A 23,031-nucleotide genomic window follows, 5' to 3' on the forward strand; every position below is an offset into this window, starting at 1 on the left:
TAATAGCTTAATTATGATTATTAATTTATTAGTTAGTAGTTGGTTGCAACTTAATAGTATATTATTTTTATAATTGTGATTTTTTGCTATTTATATTTTTTTAGCTAATTTCTGGGCCATACGTTTTGGGCAAGTTTTGGCCCATTTCAAGTGTGGGCTCAGAAACATGTTTTGGTCTGATGATCCATTTGGGGAGGGTGGACAGATGGGTTGTCCACCTGGGCACCTCGATCCCCAGATGGGGTACAACTACCCCGCCCTCACAAACTAGGAGGCAAATGATGGAAAACCTCATCTCGGTTCATGCGATGCCGCACTCATAGTACGTAGGGGTGGGCAATGGGGCCCCGCACCCCTCTACCCCGCCCCCGTTCGCCCCGCCCCCGCACGACGGGGCGGGGTACACCGCCCCGCATGGGCCGGGGCGGGAGCCCCCGCCCCGCATCTAGTCCCCCTAGCGGGGGCGGGGGGCGGGGAGAGCCCAACCCCGCCCCGCATTTCCCCCGCCCCGCCCTCACCTATATATATATTATATATATAAACATAAATATTTATATTTACAAAAACATAAATATATGTTTATATATATAAATATATATTTATATTTTACAAATTGTGTATATATAAATATATATATATTATAATTTGTTAGACTTGTTCACAAATTATGCATTAGCAAATTTAAAAATTATATAGTTTAAAAACTACTACACTACAACTTACACAAAATATGCATTAGTAAATTTAAAAATAACATAATTTTTAAATTATAGTCATATTTACAAAATTTAAATTTACAATTTAGATCTAAACATATATTTTTTTATCACTTTTAGATCTAGAAATAATTTTTTAAAATAATAAAATATAGTTAATATTTGAAGTGAAAATAAAGCGGGGCGGATTGGGTATTCGCCCCGCACCCCGCCTAGCGGGGCGGGGTACCCCGCCCCGGGGATGCGGGGGCGGGTGGCGGGGAGGAAAACCCCACCCCCGCATGGTGCGGGGCGGGGTGCGGGGAGGGGGCTACCCCGCACTGTATGGTGTGGGTAGCACCCCTAATAGTACGTGGTGTAGGGCTGCTGAGTAGAATTTAGCTACAAATCGATAAATTTACAAACTGACGTTACTTAATGTGATAATTTAGATTGTAATGTAAATCTAATGAATTATATAAAATCGCGTCAATTTATGAATTTATTTTTATATAATTCATTTATATATATATAACATTTGACTTTTTAAAAACTCACAGAGTTGTGATATTTTATATTTTTTTAAAAAGTTACAAGGATATATAATACTATAATCAATAGAAGAAAACTTTTAAGTCTTGTTTGAAAATATAGCTGATTTAAGATATTTTAAAATTATTTTACTATTTTTTACAAATTATTTTATTACTATTTATAAATATTTTAATAAAAATATATAACCTTATGATTATTTTATAATCAATTTATATTTCGAACAATTTTGTAATATTAAGATTTATTTTTAGCCTACTCAAACAAAATGAACTGTAAAATAGATATAAAAGGTTTTAGTTTATCATTACTCTTTTTCCAAAGGAGCCGTTAACGGCAGAAATGAGAGTTGAAAAAGCGCAGTGGGGTCTGGGGAGTGGGGACTGGGGAATGTATTTGCCGGAGCCTGCACACTCTGCGCAGAGAGAGAGAGCGAATCGAACCTCTCCAAGAGCACTGGAGCTACCTAGAACGACCCCTCACCCTCACCAAGTCCTAACTGCTCTTATCCCCACAAATTGAAATTCCTTCTACCCTTTGTGCTCTTAGAAATCCCTTAAAGTCTCGGCAATCAACCCTAACTCCATCGCACTCTCTTACTCTCCCTTTTCGGACAGCAACGGCAACATTTGCATAGCTAGTATAGTATTGGTGGAAGTAGAGGATGAGATCCTCTACGGCATTGTCCCACCGCAACAACCCCGCATCATCACTGCCCTCTGTGGTCACCCTTAACTGCATTGAAGATTGCGCTTTGGAGCAGGAGTCTTTGGCCGGGGTTGCCGCAGTCGAGTACGTACCGCTCAGCCGTTTGGCCGATGGTAAGATCGAGTCTGCCGCTGCTGTAATTCTCCATTCCCTCTCTTACCTCCCACGCGCCGCCCAGCGCCGCCTCCGCCCCTACCAGCTCATTCTCTGCCTCGGCTCCGCCGACCGCTCTGTCGAATCTGCCCTTGCCACCGACCTCGGGCTCCGACTCGTTCACGTCGACGCCTCTAGAGCCGAGGAGATCGCCGACTCGGTTATGGCACTCTTCCTCGGCTTACTGCGCAGGACGCACTTGCTCTCCCGCCATGGGCTCTCGGCTTCGGGATGGCTCGGCTCGGTGCAGCCGCTTTGCCGAGGAATGCGACGCTGCCGTGGCTTGGTTTTGGGCATCATAGGTAGATCTGCCTCGGCTAAGTCTTTGGCTACTAGGAGCTTAGCCTTCAGGATGAGCGTGCTCTATTTCGACGTTCATGAGGTTCGAGTCTGCTAATATCCAGTGATTTCTATTGTTGTAGTTCAGTTCTCTTAAAACTTGTATCTTTTTTTTGTAAATTTGTTTTTGAATGATGCTTATGTAGCTTAAGGCGTGCTTTATTTTGATGCTTGAGCGGAATTTGATAGAGTAAGAGATTTGGCGTTTGAAAGTGGTTGGATTCCAAAGAACTCGGCTACTTTTGAATTTCATGATTAGCATTTGAGTACTAAATGTTTGGTGCACTTTTAGGTAATGTACTGAAGAAAAAGTGCTCTGTTCTGATGTCAATAGGCTATGAGTGAGATAGAAATTAACACATTTTGTCCCAAGAGATACTTTTGCAGTTTGGAATGTGCTTTATCTTTTACGGTTATGAAGTAAAATCACATAGGGTTGACGTGTTTAGCATCATAACCTGTTTAATTTTGACCAGTTTTATGTCATTTTTCCTAGTTTAATTAAAGCTTTAATTGAAAAAATGTGCTTCTTCAGTTGGTGAGAAGGTATGTATGGATTGAATTTTTTTTTTTTGATAAATGTATGGATTGAAAAATGATATGTTGTAATTGGTTGAATTAAAAAAGAAAATAAGAAGAGTTACATTTTATGCTTCAAAGGTTGTACTCTATGGAATAGTTTACTTAGGCTACGTTTTGATGTTGAGGTGATCTCAGATGATCTGTGAATAGTAGTGAACAAATATGAAAACGTAATGAATAATAATAAAAAAGTAGTGAATAATTTATGAATAGTAGTGAGTTAGTTTGAGGTGATCTTAGATCACCTCACTAACCAAACATGGCAATAAAGCTGTATGTCGATCATTTTGTATACATGGTCTATTGTTGAAATTTGTCTATGTCTACTTTGTTATATGAAATTGGATTTATTCTGAAACTCTTTCCTAATCTGCATTTGCTCAGGGAGAAGGAAAAGTAAGCAGGACTTCAATAACTTTTCCTTTGGCAGCCCGAAGAATGGATACTCTTAATGATTTACTTGCTGCAAGTGACCTTATTTCACTTCATTGTGCCCTAACAAATGAAACAGTTCACATTATTAATGCAGAATGCTTGCAGCATATAAAGCCTGGTACGTATTTTTTCACTTGGAATTTTTTTTTTTTTTTTTTTCACGGTTATTGGATCCGACTTTCCAATTTTTGTGTCGCACTTTGCATTTGTTGTGGTTCAACTTTCTGTTTTTTTTTTTTTTTTTTTTTTTTTTTTTTTTTTTTTTTTAATGTGGAACATTTTCTCCCATATCACAGGGGCTTTTATTGTCAATACGGGTAGCAGTCAGCTGATGGATGATTGTGCTGTAAAGCAGCTTTTGATTGATGGCACCATAGCTGGCTGTGCCCTGGATGGTGCTGAAGGGCCACAATGGATGGAAGCCTGGGTATGTAACTACTGTATATTTATGAATCCGTTAAAGGCATGTGCATGCGAGTGCGCACTCGTGCGTGCTTGCTTGAGAATCCCTTTCCAATACATCTTTTTACTTCTCTCACTTTGTGCCAAATTTAAGATCGTGTCCCAGTTTTTTTTTTCAATACTTTACTCCATTGGTCGATTGTAATTGATTTTCATGGCAATGACCCTCCATGATTTCCTTGTTTCACTAAACTAGCACACCTAGGCGTTGCTCTTGTATATGTCCCATATACTTGGGCTATTGCCTACTCTTTTGATTAATAAAAATTTTTTTACTGATAAAAAAAAAAAAGAACTTCAACAAAGTGTTTAGTTCCACATTTTTGCTAGATATGTGGGGATTTAACATAATGCATTTTCCAAGTGAGAGGGAGGGTAATTCATCTGTCTTCAGCCATGGAGGATTTTTCTCAGTTGATTTTTGATTTGGAATTGCTGGATCTGCCTCTGATGTTTGTTTTTTGGGGGGGGGGGGGGGGTGTGGAGAATATACGTGGTCTGATACTAGAGGTTCAAGGCTGGACAGATTCTTTGTCTCTTCTTCTTGGGAGTCCCATTTTCTGGAGGTTTGTCAAAAAAGAATGCGCAGGGTATGTTCTGATCACTTTCCCATTTTACTTGATTGTGGGGGTATTTGTGATGGTAGATGTTATTTTAAATTGGAGAATATGTGGCTTAAAGTTGACGGTTTTGTAGACAAGGTGAGAAATTGGTGGCATTCTTATCATTTTGTGGGGACTCCTGGCTTTGTTTTGGCAAGTAAACTTAGAGCTTTGAAGGCTGATTTGAAGAAATGGAATAAGGAAGTTTTTGGGAATGTAGAGCAGCAGAAAAAATCTCTTTGGGAAGAGCTACAGGCCCTGGAGGCTGAGGGGGATAGGGAGGATTGAAAGAAAGAAGTGGTGTTAGAACTTGAGAGGGTACTTTGGTTGGAAGAAATTTCTTGGAGGCAGAAATCAAGAGTTCTATAGCTTAAAGAGGGGGATAAGTGCACTAGTTTCTTTCATAAAATGGCTAACTCCCATAAACAATGCTATAGAGATGATTAAAGCTGAGAATTTTTTTTGATGAGTAAAAACGGTAGTATTAATAATAATAGGCATAGCCCAAGTACACAAGATGGTATACAAGAGATGTGACCTATCTAGGTCGCTATAGAAGTCGCAAGAAAATCATCTACATTTAAGCCATTAAAGTCTATAGCTAAAGTCCACATGAATAAAGTGCTGAAAAATAAAGAACAAAGCTCCTCTATTGTCCGCTCCTTATCTTTGAATGTTCGCTCGTTACGCTCTTGCCAAATACACCACATAATGCAGATAGGGACCATCTTCCACACAGTTTTGATTTGTGGATCACCACCCGGCATCGCCCAACTGGCCAATAATTCAACAACTGAATGCGACATCACCTAGTTTAACCCTACTTGACTAAATACTTCACACCACAAGGCTCTAGCTGTCTCACAATGTAGCAAGAGATGATTCACTGACTCACTAGCTTTCTTACACATACAACACTAGTCAGTAATGATTACCCAGCGCTTTTGTAGATTATTGGTAGTCAAAATCTTGCCCAGGGATGCTCTCCAAATGAAGAAAAGTGTTTTGGGAGGCGCCTTATTCCTCCACAAGCTTCTCCATGGGAAATGAGAATTTGGCATAATTGTAAGGGACTTATAAAAAGAGCGAACCGAGAAAGTACCCTTACCCGCAGGTTTCCACCAAAACTTATCTTCATGCAGTCCATTCAGCTTCGTAGAGTACACTAGGCTGAAAAAAGCCACGAAACTGTTTACTTCCCAATCATGTGTTGCTCTATAAAAAGTGACATTCCAATGGACTTGGTCCCCTAAACGAACCAAGAGGTCTGCCACTGAAGCTTCTTGATCACAAGCCACTCGGAAAACAGATGGAAAAGAATCCTTCAGTGCCTCCTCCCCACACCAAATTTCCCTCCAAAATTTTATACGTGTGCCCTCCCCCACCCTCTTCTTATATGCTTCCAAATCCTCACACCATAAGACCCATTCCCCTCTCTAGTACACCAGGCCCCCCATAGGTTGCCATGTTTACTATCAACTACTAATTTCCATAATACTTCCGATTCCATATTGTATCTCCATAGCCATTTCCCGAGAAGTGCTCGATTAAAAGTTCTCAAGTTCTTTATCCCCAACTCACCTGAAAAAATTGGTCTGCATACCTTATCCTAACCAATTAGGTGAAACTTGAATTCATCCCCCATCCCACTCCAAAGGAAATCACGGTACAATTTTTCGATCTGTGTTGCCACAGAAGTTGGAATAGGGAATAAAGACAGAAAATAAGTAGGTAAGTTAGAAAGAGTACTTTTTCTCAGAGGGTCACACAACCTCCTTTTGACAAGTACAATCTCTTCCACCCAGCCAATCTTCGCTCTATTTTCTTAATAACCGTATCCCAAATAGATACGGCTCGTGAAGCAGCCCCCAACAGTAATCCCAAATAGGTCATAGGGAGAGCAGAGACCTTAGACCCCAGTGTGCTAGCCAATTGTCGAGTGCTACTGACATTCCCAACTGGGACTAACTCTGATTTATCAAAGTTCACTCTCAATCCTGACGCTGCTTCGAAGCATAACAGAAGCGCTTTCAGTGTCCTAAGTTGTTCTTGTTCAGCCTCAGCAAATTAATGTTTCATATGCAAAAAGTGAGATATCGAGATAAGGCCCCTACTTAGATCACCCACTGAAAATCCAGCCAACAGACCGTTGGTAACTAAAGCCATTAACATCTACTCAGGGCCTCCATGATGATAACAAAGAGAAGTGGGGACAAAGGATCCCCCTGTCTTAACCCTCGTGAGCTGTTAAAAAAACCTTCTGGACTACCATTAATCAGAACTGAAAATCTTGCCGTTGAAATGCACCATCTGATCCACCTACACCATTTTCCCCCAAAGTCACACCTCATCAGTAGATAAGTGAGGAAGTCCCAATTTACGTGGTCATATGCCTTTTCCATGTCTAGCTTAGAGATAATCCCTGCAATACCAGACTTTAATCTACTATCTAGGCATTCATTGGCTATTAAGACCGAATCCAGAATTTGACGACCCCTAACAAAGACATTTTGTGGCTTTGAAATTATCTTGCCAATGGCCTTCCCCAACCTGTTTGCTAGCACATGTGAGATAATTTTATATATCCCGTTAATGAGGCTAATAGGCCTAAAATCCTTCACTTCCAAAGCCTCGGTCTTCCTCGGAATTAAGGCAATAAAAGTTGTATTTAGGCTTTTCTTAAATTTTCCAAACAAGAATAATTCCTGAAAGACATTCAATATATCCTCTTTTACTACCTCCCAACATGTTTGGAAGAACCCCATTGAAAAGCTGTCTGGTCCTGGTGCTTTATCTTTCCCCATTCGTCTGACCACTTCATATACCTCCTCTTCCTCGAAAGCTCTTTCCAACCATGACGCGGTCTGTGGCTCAATCGAATCAAATTCAAGTCCATCCAATTTTGGCCTCCCCCTCGCTTTTTGTAAATAGCCGTTCAAAAAAATTCAGCAAATGTTCCCGGATCACAGGAGCCTCTGTACATTCTCTACCATTGATTTTCAGCATCTCAATGGTATTATTCCTCCTATGAGAATTTGCCACTCTATGGAAGAATTTTGTGCTTCGGTCCCCTTCTTTCAGCCACAGTGCTCTTGACTTCTGTCGCCAAGAGATCTTTTCAAGTGATAATACTCTTTTCAGCTCTGAGGTCAACTCTGCCTTTCTTGATACTTCCTTTGCTAATACCCTTTCCAGCTCTGAGGTCAACTCTGCCTTTCTTGATACTTCCTCTGCGGTGAGAGATCTATCTTCATTGATCATTTCTAGAACCTATAACTCCTCCATCATGTTTTTCTTTTGCTCCCCTAAGTCTCCAAAAGTTTGGGAATTCCAAAGCTTTAAATCCTCCTTTAAAGCCTTTAGTTTGCCTGCAAGTATATGAGAGGGAGTACCATTAAACTGGTAAGAAGACCACCAATGCCTTACCCTGTCCACAAAACCCTTGCTATTAAGCCACATCTTTTCAAACTTGAAATAACCCACTTTGAATGCCTCCTCCATCCAGTAAAATTGGAAAGTGATTTGAGCATAGACGCGAAAATCTCCTCTAACATACCTCTGGATAATGACATTTCCACTCCGGCGATATTAAGAATCTATCCAGCTGTGACCACATCGGGCTATTTGACCAAGTAAAAGGACCACCAATGAGTGGGAGATCCACCATGTTAAAGTCAAAAATGCAGTCGGAGAACTTTTTCATGGCTGGGTGTAGATGACTGTCACCAGATCTTTCACTGGGGAATCTTGTGATGTTAAAGTTCTCTCCTATGCACCAAGGAAGGTCCCACCAGCTATGTACACCAGCAAGTTCTTCCCATTGATGATGTCTGACGTTGTCAACATTTATTCTATAAATTCCTGCAAGAGCCCACAAAAAGTTATCATCCACCATCTTAAAAGAACAGGCCACCGTGTAATCCCCTATGAACTCTTCCATCTTCACCACCACCCTTTTGTCCCACATCACAAGAATACCTCCCGAAGCCCCATTCAAATCCATATAGACCCAATCTACATATGAGCAATGCCACACACTTCTCACTATTTTTCTGGTCACCAATTTCAATTTGGTTTCTTGTAGACAAAAAATATCCACCCACCAATCTCGAAGCAAGTTTTTTATGTGAGAGCGCTTATTAAACTCATTCAGCCCCTAAACATTCCAAGACACGATTTTTGGTTTCATAAAGAAACAAACGTTGTCTTCCCTTTGGCCCTATCACGGCTTGAACTACCCTCATTCAATGACCAGTCTAGTCTCTTAAGCTCCCTTCGTTTCTTAGATCCCTTATTCTTAGAATGTGAATGACCCACCTCAATGGCCGTGAGAAGAGCCAGAAATTGTTCTTCATAACCCACACACTTCATACCCACGATATGTTGGATATCCTTTACCTTTTTGAACACCCAATTCAACATCTCACATTCATTTGGTAACAAACAGTCTAAAGGAAATGGGTTCCTGTCACCATGCCCCTCAAACTGATTATGGCCTTCCCATTCCACCATTGTATCCACTGTCTCCATAGCATCCGAGAGGCGAGTAGCCTCTTGAGAGTTAGGAACCACAAGTATTTCATCGCTAAATGTACCAGGTACCTCCATTTGGGCAGTCGATGGGTTTTGTGCACATACATCAGGTGAGGATGCCCTTGGGAGCTGGTTCTCTTCATTTTCCACCATGGCCTCCTGGTTCCTTTCAGTCCCATATTCCAAAAATAAATCCAAATGCTCGCACTCTGTACCAGGGACCTCCATTTGGGAAGATGACATCTCCATTTTTATTATCGGTGGATTCTGTGCACAAATATCCTGGAAGAGTGCCATTGGTGACTGAATCTCGTCATTTTCCTCCACACGCGACGGCAGAATCTGCTCCACCACCATCATCGGCGTTGTCTGTGCCACCGGAACAAGCTTCGCCGTTGTTGTTTGTTCAACCTGAGCATGGGTCATCGCTGGTTTCTTTGCTTCCAACGTTGATGGGTCGGATCACGGGTTACGGATCCTCCAAGTTGTTGGTGCTGTCGGCCCATGGACTGAGGCTGGTTCATTACCCCTTTAAAAGCAAGCCTATCTCTTCCGAGACTAAGAGGCCTCGAGGCCAAAACATTCCCCCCCTCTAGGCCCACTCCCGGCCCATTACAAGCCAGCCCCAACTCCTTCCTTATTAAGTAATCTATCTTTAGTTGCAGGTCTCCCAGCTGCAACTTAGCTTCCCATAAGAGTTTCATTGTCTTCCCGTCAGCCACGCCACCTACTTGTCTGCTGCCACCTTGCCACTGTACAGGGCACGTCTCTCTGTCAGGGACTTGTCCCATAGCTGCACCATTTTGTACGAGCATGCCTTCATTTTTAGACCGAGACGCATGCGGCTGCTCCACCATCAATGCCTCCTTGTAAGATAGAGATTGTGGCTGCGCCTTGGCCATCGTCCTCTTCAGACTACCATCACTGTGCACGTTTCTCTTTTCATCGGAGAGATCCCACAACGCCTCCCCCATATTACTCCAACCATTTCCCTCTTCCTTGGGAACGAAGATGAACTTCTTCCTCCCTCCACCTCCATATTCCACCACCACCAAATATTGGCCTCTCGCATTTGAGCACTGTTGAGCAATAAAGCTACTGCTGCCTTCCCTTATTGTGGTGTAAAAATCCTTTTTTTCTTCCTTTGAGCACACATCCATGGCCTTAGCCAGCCACTGCGCTGCTGAAGTTCCCAGGACTACCTTTGCCACCATCCTCCATGTCCTTTCAATGATAACCACCTTGCCCCTCTCCTTTACAAGAGTGAAGCATTTTGAATCTATAACTAACTCCTTAAACAAATGCATAATGTGCAAGAGAACCCAGTAAATGCTGCTGTGAGGAACGTCGCTAACCACACAAACTAAAGAGGGAAATTGAATGAAAGCTAACCATCATCGAGGGAAAGTGTACGGAGAGAAAATGTACTAGGATTAAAGCTGAGAATAATGTGCTCTCTACACCCGATGAGATTCAAGATCATGTTGTGCAGTTCTATAGTTCCCTTCTAACTGAGATGGAGGATTGGAGACCCAAAATTGATGGTTTGAATTTTGAGGCAGTTGATTCTTCTACAGCAACCTGGCTTGAGAGGCCGTTTGAAGAGGATGAGGTGCATCGGGTGGTTTGTGGGATGAGGAGAGACAAAGCTCCTGGCCTAGACGGGTTTTCTATGGCTCTCTTTCAAGATTGTTGGGAGATAGTGCGAGAGGAGGTGATGCAGGTTTTCTTCAAGAATTTTATGATTTTCAAAAGTTTGAGAAGTTGTTGAATGCCACTTTTATTGCTCTAATTCCTAAGAGAGTGATTGCTTCGGGGTTAAAGGATTTCCGTCCCATTAGTTTGGTGAGTGGATTTTATAAGATAATTTCAAAGGTTTTGGCAAATTGAATGAGCAAGGTGATGGATAAGATTATACTAAATCCCAAAATGCCTTTGTTAGAAGACGACAAATCATTGATTCTGTGTTGATTGTGAACGAGCGTTTAGATAGTTGGTTGAAGGAAGGTGTTCCGGGGGTTCTTTGTAAGCTGGACATGGAAAAGGCATACGATCACGTAAATTGGGATTTTCTCTTCTACATGCTTAGAAGATGTGGTATTGGTGAAAGGTGGTGTGGTTGGGTTAGACATTGTGTTTCGACTGTTCAGTTTTCAGTTTTAGTTAATGGGCAGCCTTGTGGTTTTTTTAAGAGTTCAAGAGGTTTGAGACAAGGGGATCCGCTATCCCCATTTTTATTTGTTCTTGTTATGGAAGCTTTGAGCCATATGGTGGAGGCCGTGGTAGGAGGAGGTTTTATTTCAGGTTTTTTGGTGGGAACTTCTAATAATGGCTTTACTTCTATATCACATTTACTTTTTGCTGATGACACACTCAATTTTTGTAATGCTGTTGGGGGACAGATTAAACCATCGAGGGCTGTCTTGTTAGGTTTTCAAGCTGTTTCCGGGTTAAAGGTGAACTTGGGTAAATCAGAGCTGGTCCCGGTGGGTGATGTGCATAATATTAATATTTTGGCTGATTTATTGGGATGTAGAGTTGCTTCTTTATCCCTGAAATATCTAGGCCTCCCGTTGGAGGTGTCGTTTAAGGCAAAGTATATTTGGGATGGAGTGGTTGAGAAAATTGAGAAAAGGTTGGCGGCATGGAAAAGGTTGTATATATCAAAAGCGGGTAGAATCACTCTTATAAAGAGTACTCTTTCTAATATTCCAAAGTACTTTATTTCTTTATTTCCTTTACCAGTAGGAGTGGCTAATTGAATTGAAAAGTTGTGTAGAGCCTTTTTGTGGGGAGGTTTGGGAGAGGAGAATAAAATTCCTTTAGTAAACTGGAAAAAAGTTTGCTGTCTAATTGCTGATGGAGGCTTGGGGGTTTGTAATTTGTGTAGTTTTAATAAGGTGTTGTTGGCGAAGTGGTTGTGGAGATTTTGTAGGGAAGAGGGAGCGATGTGGAGGGGGGGGGGGGGGGGCGATTGTATGGAAGTGATAGGGGGGGTTGGTGCACTGAGAGTAGGGGGTCTTATGGTGTAAGTTTATAGAAATTTATTAGAGAAGGATGGGATAATTTTGTGAAACAAGTCAATTTTGTGGTAGTTGCTGGTTCAAGAGTTCGATTCTGGTGTAAGTTTGGTGTGGTGAGATTGCACTGTTTAGAGCCTTCCTGGCAGTTTTTAGATTGGCTGTTAATAAGCAGGCCTCAATTTCAGAGTTGTTGAGTTACTCTAATGAAGAGGTGCATTGGGATGTCAGTTTTTTCAGATCTGTTCAGGATTGGGAAATTGAGGAGGTTACTGATTTTTTCAGGTTGTTGTATTCCAGGGTTATTAGACAACATGAGAGGGATCAAATGTACTGGAGATACACGGCGTCTAAAAAGTTTACTGTTGGATCTTATAAGACGTTGTATGATCAGCATAGCATCTCTTTTCCTTGGAAGAGTATATGGAAGGCTCGTGTTCCGTCAAAGGTTGCTTTTTTTTGTGTGGACAGCAGCAATTGGGAACATTTAACAATTGACAATTTGAGAAAGTGTGGTATGATTGTTTTGGAGTGGTGCTTTATGTGCAAGAAAGCTGCGGAATCTGTGGACCATCTTCTTATTCATTGTGATGTGGCTAAAGGGTTATGGGATGGTGTGTTTGGAAGATCTGGACTGTCCTGGGTCATGCCAAATTCAGTGGTAGAAGTACTTGCATGTTGGCCTACACTTCTTTCTTGCTCTCAAGTGGCAGCTGTGCGGAAGATGACTCCTTTATGTATTATGTGGTGCATGTGGTTGGAAAGAAATGAGAGGTGTTTTAATAACAGGGAACACAATGTAGATGAAATCTGGGGACTTTTTTGTATGTTCTTTGTGTAGTTGGTTTTCAGCTATTGTACTTAATGGTGGGGCAGTCCATGAGTTGCTGTCCTTGTTGTTCTAGTTCTAAAATGTATTTAGGTGTATTTTTTTGTATACTTCTTATGTACATGGGCTTCACCGCATTTGATGAATAAAATCTTTACTTATAAAAGAAAAACATTTTGTGCTAGATATGCTCATATTCTTGCATGAGTGAATGTTAGAGAGAGAGAGAGAGAAGGGGGCAGAGAGATGCGTAAAACGCCATTAATTTTACTCCAACCTCCGTCCTCTGTGCTTGGTGACATTACTCCATATCATCCCTCAATCAATTTTATATCCAACTCTTGCCTAATTTTGTGTGGCTTTATGTCGTTATGGTGTCCGATGTGTATACATAATATTATGTTTGTGTTCTTGGACATTCTATCGAACATATATTATGCACTATGGATCTCATTTTTCAAAGGTATTCTGCCTCAATTTGGTCACCGAAATTTTAACAAGCATCTATTAAGCACTTATGCAAGCCAAACAACCAACAATTACAACAAGCAAAATAGTCTCCCCTCTGGGAATGGGCACACTGAGGCTCTCCCAATCAAATGCAGAGAACCACAATCAAAGAACCTCCCAAAATTCACCACCTTAAAGAATCCTATGTAAAAAGAATTTCGGCTAGAGAAGTGATCCAACCAGAAGTTTTTTTCTGTCAGAGCTGGTGGAGAACAGCCTCAATACCCACTTTGCCTCTGCTACACCTCCATAAACATCATTGTAGGGGCAGCTACCTCAAACTTGTTCAACTCTTTGGAGATGGCCAAGGAGTCATGTCTAGTTGCATCACCCAGTGTTCTCAAATCCCCAATCCATTTTTCATTGTGTCCATTGGGAAGAAAGGTCTGACATTAACATTGGCATTAGAAGGAAAGTGACATGGGCTTCTTTTTGAAGTCTACCTGAGGAGGGGAGCCGCTCCCTATCCATGACAGATTCACAAGTAGAGCCATTAAGAAGATTTTCGATTAGGTGACTTTAATATATCTTATCATGCTGTATTCAGGTAAAGGAGATGCCCAATGTATTGATTCTTCCACGAAGTGCAGACTATAGTGAAGAAGTATGGATGGAGATAAGGGATAAAGCTATCTCTATGTTGCAGACATTCTTCATTGATGGTGTTGTTCCAAAGAATGCCATTTCTGATGAGGAAGAAGAGGGAAGCGAAATAGCTGATGAAAATGAACAAGTTGATAAGCAAGACAAAGAAAGTGCTCTGCAGGGTTTGGTTGGTGAGCAATTGACAGATGATGTTCTTGTAAGCCCAGAAAGCTCTGAGAAAAAAGGTACTAAAAACTCCAACGAGTCTCCTAGCCAGCACCAGGTATCAGGTTTGTCTCAAAATACCACTACCAGATCTGAAGGAAGGCGAAGCAGATCAGGTAAGAAGGCAAAGAAGAGACATACACGTCAAAAGTCCCAGCAAAAATCAGGCGAATCCTTGGTACTAGAAAAGGGAAGTACCTTGCTTCAAGAAGATGATACTGCCATGAGTGGCACGGACCAGGCATTAAGTTCCAGTTCCCGGTTTGCTTCCCCGGACGAATCAAGAAATAGAAAAACACCTATGGATTCAATGCAAGAATCAACTTCTGACCAGCTTTTGAAATCAAAAAAGAAGCTCAGTGGAAAGTCTGATGAATTGTTGAAAGATGGGTATGTTGTAGCCTTATATGCTAGAGATCGTCCTTTGCTCCATGTGTCGAGGCAAAGAGTTAAAAATGGTGGTTGGTTCCTGGATACCATGTCAAATGTAACAACAAGAGATCCTGCAGCACAGTTCCTTGTTGTTTTCAGAAGCAAGGTTTGTTGATCGGAACTTAGATTCTCTTAAGCAGGGCTTAATTCCTCCTTATTTCTCAGTTAATGATAACTGGCTTAACTTGGAAATTTTAATTGCAATCCCGGTTGGCTGATATGTCAATATATGGATGCCGCTTCTTCAGGACACAATTGGTTTGCGATCATTTGCTGCTGGTGGGAAATTATTGCAGGTACGATACAATTGTAGAAGGTGGTGACTGAAATTGTTATTGGAGTGTTTAAAGTTAATGTTTAATTTTTCACCCTTTATCAAGTTGATAAAAAAAAAGCTGTCGGTGGGATCTGAAAATATGTTACTAAGTTAGCTGATGTCCTGACAATTTAAATTTAGTTATATCATCAATGTTGTTATTTGGTAATAGAAGCAGTTTCTATTTTGACATGGCAGATTAATAGAAGAATGGAATTTGTATTTGCTAGTCACAGCTTTGATGTCTGGGAGAGCTGGATGTTGGAAGGTCCTTTGGAGGCGTGTAAGCTCATTAACTGTAGAAATCCGTTGGTAAGTTCACTTGTTGCTTCATGTAGTTGCATATACTGCCGAATAGTTTGGTTGCTATTTCTTGAAAAATGCAAAATAACATAGACAGTAGCCATTGGTGATTGGAGTTTTTTTTCCTGGGTTACCCATATCCAATTCAACAAGACTTCCAAGAATTTAATTGGTCTACTTTGGATCTGCACTGTCAACACCATGGAATTAAGGATTGGATGATTTTCGTGTCTACTATCTAGGAATTCTACATTAATATTCTTGCACATGGAACCTTAGTTCTCCGACGTACATGTTTTAGCACACTACAAATGTTGTCAGATGGGATCAGACTTTTTAAGAGAAAAAATTCTCTTGTGAAACCACTAGTGTCCTAAGGTGTCTTGAATATTATTATATTGATATGGATGGTTCTTATGTCAATTTTCTGGTTAGGAAATAGAATATTTTATTTTCTTAGGCCTCGTTTGGATGTTGAGATGAGATTAAATGAGATGAGAAATCTGTAAATGATAGTGAACTAGTTTGTGAATAGTAGTGAAATAGTTTGAATTAAGATGTTTTATAAGGTTTTGGGAAATGAGAGAGCAAAAGTTGAATAAAAAAATTATAATATAATTTTTGGTTACACAGTTCAGATGAGATGAGATGAGATATTTTGAATAGTAATGGATAAAATATTATTATAATATAATTTTTTTAATATTAGTCTTGTATTGGGATTTGAAAAAGTTAAATCGTTTATTATATTTTGTATGAGAATTTGAAAAAGTTGTAATGATTAGATGAGATGAGATGAGAGTATTTAGTTTTGGTTAACCAATATTGTTAGAATATAATTTTTTAATATAATCTTTATTTTGGGATTTATAAAAGTTAGAATTGTTTTTTGTGTTTTGTTTGAAAGTTTGGGAAATTTGTAATGATTAGGTAAATGATTAGATGAAAAAGTTGAAATTGAAAATTGTTTGTGTTTGAGTGGTGTTTGGATGTTGAAATGAGATGAGATGGGTTGAGACCATTGTAGAATTATAGGGAGATTTAATTTGATGATCTGTCAGCAATGTTAGGGGCTAAGATTGAGGAGATCTACAGCTAACAGATCATGTTTTCTTATCCCATGATTTTAGGGGATTTGGTAGTCTGTTACCAAATCCGTAGATATGAGTTTCCATTTTTATGGCTTTCTGTTTTAGGTAGTTTTGATTCTTTCCTAGGTAAGTTGTAAATATCCCTAAAATAGATGAGTATTATCATATATATATAGAGGGGAATGTAATCATTATCTGATATATTGGAATATTGAGTTTTTCCTTCCAATTCGATAACCATCTCAACATCCAACGGGGCTTAGATGGGAAAAGCCCTTGGGTTTCAATCAAATATAAGTAAGAGTGAAAGGTAAAGAATTACTGGGAAGAGTCCATCTTTGGACCCGCTGTGGTGTTAAGTGGCACTTTACACCATCCTATGTATTTTTTTTTTTTTAAAATATTAGACTGAATTCTGTGTCTTCTTTTCAAAAGCAATAGGAGCTTGGGTTGTGTGAAGCAAACCTTCGCACCATGTCTGGTGGAAAGGTTTCTCTACTAGGAATGCTTCTATTATTGGTGGAGGTGGCTCATTTTGCAAGGTTCTGTGCTAAAAAATTGGCACTTGATGGAATTTGCTGGCTATAACATGTGGATGTGAAGGGCAACTTTGGCCTCTCCAATATTGGGAGCCAAAGGTGGGTGCTTTTCTGTCCATGCATGGATAATAAAGCCCATATCGTCCCTATAAATAGTAGCCAACACAATTTGACATCTTGAACGACGACATCTTATTTGAATTTTTAGCTTTTAAGTTGGTATCAAGAGTGTAGTGGGTACATAGGGGAGGTCGTCTGTTAAGCAATCACTTTCGATTTTCTTGATCTGGCAAGCCGATTGAATGGTAATAGGGAAAATCAGTTCATGAGTGTTTTGTTCCTCATTAGCCATATCAGGTCCATTGAATTAGCAACAGAGTAAATGGTGGATCTCTTTGGGATTGATTTGGGACTGATATTTTGGGTTGTGTGAGGTTTAAGGGCTAATATGTGCTGGCATCTGAAATGGATGTATCTATGAAAAAAAGAGCTAATATGACCCTATTTTTTGTAGACATGTCAATTGGCCAAGGAGATTACCTCCATATCATTCTTTCTAAGTGGCATGTAATAAACAAGGCTCTAGAGTTTCAATTCTGGATGTTCAAAGATTAGGCTATGACTCTTCTTTGGTAAGTGGAAGAAATGGTGCTGGCTTGCTTTTAGTGGGAAGAGAGTTCCACCCCACTTTTCAAAATAGGACTTTAAGTCAATTGTGCAAGTCAACCTGCCCTAGGAGTTTCCATGCATAGGCAACAGGGGGATTTTGAGAGGGTGTTGGGCTGTGCTGGTCAAGTTTATGTGGAGATGATTGTAAAGGGGGCATATTTTTCCTGTGTCCAGATTAGATTGTCTTGAGACACCTTTCGGGAGGGGTGGATGTTGAGAATGGTGTTGGCAGTCTAGTTGTCAAATAGATTTCTGAATAAGGTTTTCTTCAATTGCTTAAGGTTCTTCAAGGTAGGATTCACAACTCTGTGGCTTGAGGTGCGATATGGTTGGGTGATTTGGTCTCAATTTATAATTTCGAAGGGTGGGACCTGAAGGCTTTTCCCAGGTTCTGGATGTTCAGGCCCTCACTTGGAAGCACGAGCCTTTTCCATGGTTCCAATGACTCTATACCTTTCCAAATTACTTATAAAAGGAAATTACCTTTCCAAATTCAAGAGCCTTTCTATTTTGGGTTGAGTTTTAGGAAGAGTGGCATTTTCAAGATGGGTGGTGCTACAGGGCCGCCTCATTGTGACCCTCCTTGCCCGCTTGACGTGGATAATAGATGTGGCTGCCACACTGGTTTAGTGATTTAAAAAAAAAGAAAAAAAACAAATGGCCAAACCGAGTTTTCTTTAGCTGAAATCGCCTGCCAACCAAACTGAGTTTTCTCTTGCTACTGAAAGGCAAAATGGCCTGCCTGCACTCCCTCCTCGAGCTACCGAAATCGGGTTGGGTTCATTCTTTTTCTATTTTTATTTTTTTAATTTTTTCATTTGATCACCTTCTTCTTCTTCCAGAAGCTGTGCAAATAAATAGAGGCGGCCATGGGATTGACAAGATGAATCCCTCCAAAGCACAAAGTTATCTCTTTTCCTTTTGTCTTATTTTCAATTCCATCTCGGTGGGGTTTTTCGGCTGAGAACGTGGAGGAAGAAGAAGGGTCTATTTTTCTGGTGAAGCTTCTCGGCAAGATTGTGGGTCTATTTTTCTACGTCTATTGGGCTCTCGGTAACTTGTTAATTTCCAGTGTATATTGACATGGTTGTTACCATATTACTTGAATCTTTATGATAGAATTATTAAATGCCACGGTTCTCAGCTCTGCAACTTGACTTTTTTGCTTTGGTTGGTGACACTTGGATTTAGTAGGGGTTTTGGATTTAGAGAGAGTTCTGTGGCAACTAAGATTTACTTGGATAGAATTTGCTTCTGATTTGAGATTTAGAAGGGGTTTTGAAAGATGGAAGAATGAATTTCAGAAGGGACTTATTCTGGTTTCGAATTTCAGATGGGAGGGAAGGATGAATCTCAGATGGAGAGGTTTCGTGCAGTTTTTTATTTTTATTTTTATTTTATTTATTTATTTATTTATATATATATACAGGTGGCCGCCACCTGGCTGTGCTACCTCAGGCAGTAATAATGAGCAGTAGATGTGAGGTGGCCAATCGCATTTTTCTTTCAAGATATTCTTCACTACTGTAATCCATGTACGGTTATGATGGGGAGCATTCGAAAGATATCATGTTTCTGGCTAATACCAAGACCTTGAGATTAAAGACTTGAGACACTGAACTTAATGTTTGTTCCTAGGTGTTGTTGCTAATGTACAGTTGATCTGATCTTGTTGATCAATTGGCCAGACAACTTCTTGTATGCATGGCCAAATATAATGAGTTCATCAACAAATAGCGAATTGGTGATGGTGGGCACGTTGCGGCTGACCCTTTATACATATATATATATATAGACATGTATATATATATAACTTCCAATATATATATTTGTGTATATATATTGTTAAGGCATGTAAATCGATACGAATCAGGGGATGAGTGGGTGGGGTGCGTGAGTGTCTTTGCCACTAAAAACCCTTTGAGAGAAGAATGGGCAAAAAAATGGAATGGAAGGGATGCAGTCTGTTTTGCCGGTTGTGTGCACTGGCGTTCATGCAGTGCAGAATTACTTAGGTTTTTCAAGCAAGGTTACAAGAATGGATCGATGGTCAAAATGAGGTTGCGGTTGATTCTGATACCACTAATTGTACCTTGCTGTTCCTAGGGCTGGTCAGTATTTCCCAAATAGCCCAAAAATTTTTCATATGCTACACGAAAAATTTGTTTTCCAGCCTGACCCAAAAATTATGGAATGGTGCCATCAGAATCCCGTGTCAAAAATTATTTATCTTCAATATTTAACATGCATATATATTGTGGGATACATTTTTTCTTAACTTGTCTGTATGAATCTCTTAGGCAACGTTAAGAGCTAGTCTGTATTAACTTTTTTGCTCAATAAATTTAGTGAAATTTCTATTTTGCCAATCTTTGCTACTCTAGACCCCTAGAATTGTGTCTGAACTTTAGAGAATCCAAATCTCTTGTGCACTTTGGGCAATTTTTAAAAATGACTTGTCAAACCGTCTCAAGCGTTTCCATATTTAGCTGCTCTCAAGCAATGTACCCACCCTATTTACCTTTTGTGTTTTTCTGATACATGAATTACTATTATTGGCAAACTGTAGGCTGCTTTGGATGTACGCATTGAGATTTTGGCGGCTGTTGGGGAAGATGATGGGATTACTCGCTGGCTTGATTAAATTCTGAGAGTTAAGCTCGCGAACTTTTTCCTGCCCATGAGGTTTGTATTAATCTGAAACAATCTAAAAGTTGTAAAGCTTTATTTTATTTTTTATTTTTTGCTTTTCTTCTCTTCCATTTTTTTTCCTATTTATATTTATATTTTTATTTTTTGAATTTCGGAGGTGTCATCAGATTTCAACGCTTTGTCTTCTAGGTTATTCATCTCCATATGGATGAATGTATAACTTATATACAAGAGATATACCTTCGAACATGTGAGATTTGTTCTGTGGGAATGTCGTTTATTAGCTCATCTTATAGTTTTGTGGTGTTTCTACCATAGGTCATGCTTGGCAACCAAAATCGTCTCTAAAATCAAAGACGGTTGTTTGGTCAAATATGGTTTCATGCTAAGATATATAAAATATTTTTAAGCGGACTTCATATGTAATATGAGATATTTCCTCCAACTTCTGCACTTGGAGGGACTGCAAACTATTGATGTACCCTTTTTGTCTGGGATGAGCATTTTGGTCTTCCATTGTTGGGGTTGCTCTGTGTAGACCGTCTCTTTTAGCTCATCCATTGACTAGGGGTGTGCATCTGACCCGTACATCCGACCAATCCGAATAGTATGATCCGAACCGACCCGACTTTATCGGGTTATTATTTGAGCAGGTCTTCAGCCCGACTAACAACCGGTTTGAATAATTTGTGTCAACCCGTCCGTTTTATACTCATCAAACCCTAGCCAGTAGCCGCCGCTCAGATTTCTTCGCTCACTCAGCCTCAAGCACTCCGGCGACCAGCTCCACATCCTTCTGGCAAACATGGACGCCAACGGCAACAGTACAGTCGAGTTCAAAGAACTCGATCAGGCCGTCTTGCCCGATATGAGCGCCAAATTCACACGCGACGTCGGCAAGCTTGAACAGAACAATGAAATTCACAAAAAGGAAAACGCAACAAAATAAAAAATAGTGAAGAAAAAGTTTTGGGTTTTCTTTTTTAACGTGAGTAATTCACCACGAAAGACTAAATTGAAGCGTAGACGGCTTCTTACGATAACAGAGTGAAAAAAAAAAAAAAAAACACTCAAAGAGAGAGAAATGGAGTTTGCTATGCAGAAGCAGAAAAGGAACGTTAAACCAATCCTCTGAGCTGAAATAGAAGCAAAAACGGAAGAACTTTTTTCCAGTCGAGAGGCAGAGGCTTATAGATCTGTTCCAACTTCCAACAATATCGATTGGGCTTGCTCGTGACGCCTTGCCATCGAAGAAACTTGCAGGGGTGGGGTTGGCCTTGGTCGCGGGGCAACGATCCTATTCCTCGTGTGGTGTCGGCAAAGAAAAGAAAATGGATGTTTTGCTATTGCCTTCTTCTCGAGGAATAATCTGGAAGACGCCTCTTTAAAGGGCGGGTCATACGGGTTCGACCCGTTTCTATTCTATGCGGGTTGGATTGGGTCAGTTTCGCTCCTTGATTGTACCCACTCGGGTCGGGTCGGTCGTAAACCCGCATTATCCAGATCGGGTTGCAGGCTTACCATTGACTATCTTCTTCATGATTGGGAACATGGGTTTTGCCATTATCATGTTCCCTTATCTGGCTGGTCTCTCCAAAAGTGATACCAATAAGAGGAGAGTTGGTCTCCATGGGTGTGGGAGACAAGAGGAGAAGACGAGATCGATGGAGATGAAGGTAAGGTTGGGCTTTAAGATTTGGTGGATTGGGTTTAGGTTTTTATTTAGATCGAGGGCCGAATTTATAAGGTGGGCTTTATATGTGTAGTTTGGCAGATCAGGTATGGGTTCTATTTGTTTGCATAAGGGGCTGCTGGTGTGATATGGGTTTGATGTGCTTGGGAAAGTAGGTGAAGCTGAGGGGGCTTATGGTTCTGAAGGCTGGCTTGGAACAGAGCAGAAGAGCTCGAGCTGGGAACTTCTACCAGATTGATTGTTCTGGGATCAACAGGTTGTACGGAAGGTCAGGTGTTCAGTTGATGCAATAGATCATAGGTATATATATATATATATATATATATATACTAGTAAGAGCGTTGTACGTATGCCCAGTTAATAAATATAAAGAAAAAATAAAAAAATAGTACAAAATGGTAAATGAGAAGATGAAAAAGAAATTTAAAAAAAAATTGAACAAAATATACAAAGTGAAGAAAGAAGTAAAGACTTTACATACAAGTTAGTATCTTGATTATTTAAGTATATAATTATAACAGCAAGAATTTTAAGAAGAAGAGATTGAGTGCTTATGCCTTAGTTTGATTTATAGGATGAGCAGAAAGTATGTTGAGTTTATTCTAACGCAGTTGTTCATGTTGATTTATTTTTGCGCGCAAGTACATATTTCATTCATTTTTTGAAATTGTAGTTGCAATATTTGCTAAATAAAGGTGTTCATGTAATAATGAAAAATATAAAGACATAATGTATTAAACATTCTACCTCGCCTGTGTTCGAAGAGATAAACAATTATACAATTCAATATTTCTTTTGCTATCAGTTTGATGATAACAACTGCTATATATTTAGTATCTTCCTCAACTTCTAAATAGACTCAACATCTAAAATTAATGAGAATATTAGTAATTGCGTAATTTTGACAATTAATATGTTATATTTATCATATAAGGAATGATCATTTAAAATGATGAGATAAAATGATTTATCGTGACTATAAGATGCTTATGTTTTTGCAATTATAGCACAAATTTTTCATTGTAGTCATATCAGGTTGCTTTATGAATCATCGAATACAATTACAAGATATCTATATTTCATTTTTTTTATTTAATTTAATTAAA

At 39.9% G+C, this 23,031-nt stretch overlaps 2 protein-coding genes across 2 annotated transcripts; both read left to right on the forward strand.

The window, feature by feature from the left end:
• Nucleotides 1-1,605: 1,605 nt before the first annotated feature.
• LOC122299168 (C-terminal binding protein AN-like) lies at nt 1,606-20,520 on the forward strand. Its single transcript, XM_043109189.1, has 7 exons — nt 1,606-2,490; nt 3,414-3,582; nt 3,761-3,891; nt 13,968-14,768; nt 14,911-14,958; nt 15,177-15,290; nt 20,150-20,520. Exons 1-7 carry the CDS (start codon nt 1,912-1,914, stop codon nt 20,222-20,224), a joined length of 1,917 nt encoding a protein of 638 aa, XP_042965123.1. The 5' UTR covers nt 1,606-1,911; the 3' UTR covers nt 20,225-20,520.
• LOC122299173 lies at nt 3,898-13,946 on the forward strand. The gene is made up of 2 exons (XM_043109202.1): nt 3,898-4,516; nt 12,382-13,946. The coding sequence occupies exons 1-2, from the start codon at nt 4,323-4,325 to the stop codon at nt 12,920-12,922; spliced, it is 735 nt and encodes a 244-aa protein (XP_042965136.1). The 5' UTR covers nt 3,898-4,322; the 3' UTR covers nt 12,923-13,946.
• Nucleotides 20,521-23,031: the final 2,511 nt, after the last annotated feature.

This window comes from Carya illinoinensis, chromosome 2 (assembly GCF_018687715.1).
Source record: "Carya illinoinensis cultivar Pawnee chromosome 2, C.illinoinensisPawnee_v1, whole genome shotgun sequence".
In the NCBI taxonomy this organism is placed as follows: Eukaryota; Viridiplantae; Streptophyta; class Magnoliopsida; order Fagales; family Juglandaceae; genus Carya; species Carya illinoinensis.